This window comes from Pseudopodoces humilis, chromosome 5 (genome assembly GCF_049639895.1).
Source record: "Pseudopodoces humilis isolate 2021_Gansu_Grassland_sample_001 chromosome 5, ASM4963989v1, whole genome shotgun sequence".
NCBI lineage: Eukaryota > Metazoa > Chordata > Aves > Passeriformes > Paridae > Pseudopodoces > Pseudopodoces humilis.
In genome coordinates this window covers 48,139,894-48,144,893 of record NC_142204.1, presented here as the reverse complement: position 1 = coordinate 48,144,893, position 5,000 = coordinate 48,139,894, and the positions used below count along the sequence as shown (strand labels likewise).

Genomic DNA, 5,000 nt, shown 5'->3' with positions numbered 1-5,000 from the left:
CTTTCATATGTTAAAAGGTCAGAGAAAACAAATAGCACTTCATCTTTTTGTCAATAAGAGAATTGAGGTCACAGTTGCCTCGACAGTAACAAGTTACTAAGACCATAAATTAGAAGGCCCATAGTGTCTCTTTAAAGTCCTGTGGACACTGTTAGCAATGGACTAGTGCCAACAGCTGTGAAGGGGTGAAGGGTCCTCAAAGCACAGTGCCTGCCAGGATTGACTACACACTTCATCCTTTCCCACTGAGGTCCAGTTAGTGCCCCCTGCAATCTGCCATCATCAATCTAATTCAATAGAGTGACAGAGCCCAGGCAGTGTGAAACACTGAACTCTGCCATCAAGTCGGCATCGGCACTGCACTGGGTCTCATTACAACTGATGGACCCTACTTCGCTAGCAGTCAGACAAAGCAAAAACTGGCATAATTGGTCACACCGCAAGCTAAATCTTCACTTCAACTGTTAGATTACAGCCTAGCCTTTGTAAATGGTAAACAGCTCCTATGAAGCCCTTACGCTGTCTTTGGAAAACATTGTTACTTAAACCTCTACTTTTTCCTAACTGATACCATTTTCTGATCATATATCATGTAAATATTTGTAGGTTCAGATTCAAACAAGGTACCAAATTAAATGTAAAAAATTAAACAGGAGAAAGGGCTTGAAATATGCAACTTGTTGATAAAAATAGCAGAATATAAAAGAAAAAAATGTATTTTACAACAAGAAAAGATTTTTCTCTTTTTTTCACAAAATAAGTTACAAGAAGAAATATTCAAAGTTTTACTGTAGTGATTTGGTTCTGGCTACCTACAACATGATTTCAACATTAATTGCAATAAGAATTATACTTGGTGTTTAATACTACCATTTTCCAGAGAGTTCTTGCTCTTACACCTGTAAACTGACACTGGGCAACGGAAAACAACTGTAAATAATTTTAAGAGAGGGAACTATCTTTAGTACTGCAGGTATTTAATTTGATGAATGCATCTTCAGTTGAAGAACATTTGAGGTAAGGGTTGGGAAGGTTTCTTCTTCATATTATGTGTGCCTTCATACTCTGTGTGTGACATTTTAGTGACATAGCATTTGCCTTAAATTCCTATAAAACCTAACAAACTAAGCTAACCCTATCATGTAAATGACATAAAAGAAATAGCACTTTACCTGTGTTTAAAAACTATTAATTTAAAGGAAAATGACAACAAACTACATTATTGTATGCTCCTTTCATTGTTTTGGATTTCCAGCATTAGAGTAAAAAAGACCCAAAAAAGACTTATCTGAAAGAAGAATAAGTATTCTTATGTGACAGAGAACTGTGAGACAATATTCTGAAAAAGTGAGAAAGGTGAGAGTTTTTATCCTTATTTCTCTACATATGGCAAGAAACAGGGACAAAAATCTTAGTCCTTTGCTGCACCCCTTGAGCTCCTGTGAGCAGTCCCAAGAGGACATGTGAGTGCTGAGACATGTCCCCTCCATGACTGCTGTGTGGGCAGGAGGAGACAGCGTGGTGTAAGTGTCCTGCATGGTCACTTCTGAGGCTGTGCCCAACCTCAGCAGCCTGGTAAGTGTAGCCACAATACTGGGAGACCCCAGGGGTACTCATCACTCCCTGCATAAGCAGAAGAGAGCATTCACATACATGCAGTGACCTCTAATGGTTAGAGCATGCACAGGGCACTGCAGGCCTGCGATCTGAGGCATGCCACTCCCCGGGGACCTCCCTGAGCCAGTCTGACATTACACCTTCTTGCTTGCAGAAAAATGCCCCCTATCAGGCTGGGAGTCATCTTGGGTGGAGATATGCTCTGCTACTCTTTTATCCCACAGAACTGCATGGACAAGCACTGGGTAAGAAGAAGGAAGAAGGAAGAGGGGTCCTGACCCAGCATTATAAAAAGTGGCTTGGATCCAGTCTTTGCTCCAGGGACTGCATTTTTCATTCGTGAGGAACAGCATTTGAGTCTTAGTTCAAGCAAAATACTGTAGACAATCTTGATGTTAGATAATTATTGCATAATTTATGATGTGAAAAATCTTTAAGTAAAAAACCCTCACTTGTTCATGAATATCAACAAATTTAATGTAAGAAACATATGCCTTTAAGCTAGAGTCACTAAGGCAAGTGTTTTCAATTTAGTTTAGGTTAACAGTAAATAAGTAAGAGGATAATGCATCCATATAACAAACCTGTATTTCTAACTGCTGAACCACTTGCATTTGCACCCGACACTGAGCAGTGCTTCTGTCATCCAACGCGTGTTCATTGTTAAGGTGCCTAGAGAAGGAAGTAAGACAGTGTTAAGATGAGAGAAATATCTTTATGTGTCCATTTTTCTCTCCTGTACATATGGTTTCCATTAGTTACAATGGGAGTTGTACAGAAAGACCTAGTCAGAACATGCCATACAGACAACAATACAAAATAACAAAACTGATTATTTCATTTAGTTCTACAAACATTCCCAGTGAGGACTGTCAGATATCCAGTTTCTATCTCCCAGGTCACATATGCCATCTAAGGGCCAATGCAACCAGTTATGTATATTAGAACCGACTTCCGCTCCCTGTTGCTGATACAGATGAAGAGAGTCACCTTAAAAATCAGTCTCCAAAAGATTTAATTGCATTTAGGGTGCTTAAACTACTGAGAATTAATTTAGACTTTGATAATATTTCTCTATCTGCTCTTCTATAATCATTAAGCAACAAGAGAACATCCACTACCCCTCCCCAAAAAGAGAGCTGTAGGGGAACAGCCAAATTGCAATGCAGTTTCTAGAAGTAGACTCTGAGGATGATGGAAATGATTACCCCCTCCCAGTACGAAGAAAAGTGTGTGAGGTAAAGGCAGGGGAAGGACCAGCTATGCACCTTATTAACACAGCAAGCTTCCTGGGAAAGGTTCAGGCTACACACATGAGCTTAGCAAAACAAAAACACACTGCATCAGGGAAAGAGGATTCTCAGCCTGAAAGTGAAGTTCAGCCCTGACCCAAGTGGCTGTCCACCAGACACTTCAGCTGAGCATAAATTTACGAAGATCAATTAACAATGTTTTTCTGAAGGAAAATGTGTTCATTTTCTTCTGCCTCTCTTCGACGACCAAAGAAGTCCCTTTTGGAGCTTTAATAGTGGGCTTTCTGCTCCATAAAGAAAACATAAAGATCAGGTTGAAGAAGAAACGGGAGCAAAGAAGTTCTGCCTTTGAATGTGGATTTACCGGCTATTTCCACTGTAGGCATGAGGGGTAAGCTTAGCAAGGACTACAGCCACAAATGGTCTCACGTTTGTAAGAACTACATTATCTATACCATGGAGGAAATGTATCTTCTTTTCTAGCAGAATTTATCAGAGAAAGGTGCAGTCATTTGACTGTCAATCTATGCAAAAAAATGTATTTGTCAGAAACAGTGGAAAAATAGAGTGACTATATCACTTGTACTAACATTTGTGTCTTTTAAATCATGACTTCACAGGTTAAGGACCCTATAGAAAGAGTTTTCAGGTGAGCAAAATGTTCTGCTATTCTTGAAACAGGCATGGCTGAGGAAGAGCTATAAGTAATTGTGACATTACTTTTTTTTCATTTTTTGTTTTGTTCATTCTTTTAATAAAAAATTCTTTAAGAATATACATGTAACTTGTTTGGTAGTTTATGCTAAGTTCAAGCATCACCAAGGACACATTTTCTTTATGTGAGTCATAAAACCTACAATTTCTTTATTTTCAGAGGAACTGACTTCATCCCCCCATTATTGCAAAAATGAGCAATCAGTTTAAAAAACAAGTAATTGCTCAGAACATACAGCTCATTTGTTTTCTGAAATTTTGATTTAGAAGAATTTTACTCCCTCAATTACACAGGCATGATAGTGCATGGCCTGTTAATGTAATGGTTTAATATTTTCAGTTAATTGGGTACAAAATTGCCAGAAAAAGATCTGAAGACAGATTTTACCTCTGCATCATTACCACTATCACCAGTACACACCAGTACACTGCGCTTCCATGTGCGCTTCCACGCTCACCTGTGTATGCTCACAGGTACATGGGATAACATCAGAGTAAGCAAGAATACAGGTGTACAAGATCTCCCAGCCCAAGTTTGAGGCTAGTGCATACTCATGGTTATTTATTAGTTATTACAACACCATATGTTTGCATAACACCTTACAAAATAGATACAGACATAGTCCTTGCCCTGAGGAACTTTAAATGCAAGAGCAGTATGCAGTGTGGGAGAAGTCCAGTGTAATGTAATTTCAATATGATTACACGGTAACTTGGGAGTATGTTGCAAGTTTCTTGAGAGTTAACACAGTAATCTTCAGAAACTGGTGAGATTCACACATTTTTTTTTATACCATACTTTGACTGTGTATTTTGCTTTGCATTTTGGAAAAAAGCTACTTATAGAAATGGTAAGAGTGTAAAAATTGTTTTAAGAATTATTTTTTTCTGATCTTTCTTGCCTGTGAAGTAGGCTTGCTTTATTTATCATGCAAGTACAGGCAATATAGTGAAAGAAAAACTAGGTCTAATACATTTTTAAAAACCTCTAAGGTAACTTTTCTCTGTATTAAGTTGATGCACTATCAGGGTCCAGTATGTGTCAATCTGCCAAGACAGAAATACATTCTTTCCTCCAGAAGGCTGGAAATCACTCCAAAGGGTTTGTTTGGTTTTTTTTTTTTCCTTTTTTGTGTGTTTGTTTTTGTTTGTTTTTAAATTTGGTTTGGGTTGACTGGTTGGCTGGCTGGGTTTTTTTTGTTTGTTTGGGTTTTTTTGGAGGGTTGTTTTTGGGTTTTTTTTTTGTTTCTTGTCATGACTTTTAAGTTATGTACAAATTGTGATAGTTAATTTTCATACTTTATCAGCATATTCCTAGTCTTTTATCTTGTCTTCATTTTTTACTAATCCCATGCTAACTTGATTTATAATTGAGAAAAAAATATTTAGTTTTAAGGGGAGAATGTACGTTGGAGG

At 37.9% G+C, this 5,000-nt stretch overlaps 1 protein-coding gene across 8 annotated transcripts in view; it reads right to left on the bottom strand.

The window, feature by feature from the left end:
* Positions 1–5,000, bottom strand: part of FOXP2 (forkhead box P2) — a 400,421-nt gene that overhangs the window by 40,616 nt on the left and 354,805 nt on the right. For all 8 annotated transcript variants that reach the window (XM_088054802.1, XM_088054799.1, XM_088054803.1 and 5 more), the window contains one exon: positions 2,202–2,289. In XM_088054802.1, the coding sequence (XP_087910928.1) occupies positions 2,202–2,289 (88 nt within the window). The remainder of the gene's footprint in view (positions 1–2,201; positions 2,290–5,000) is intronic.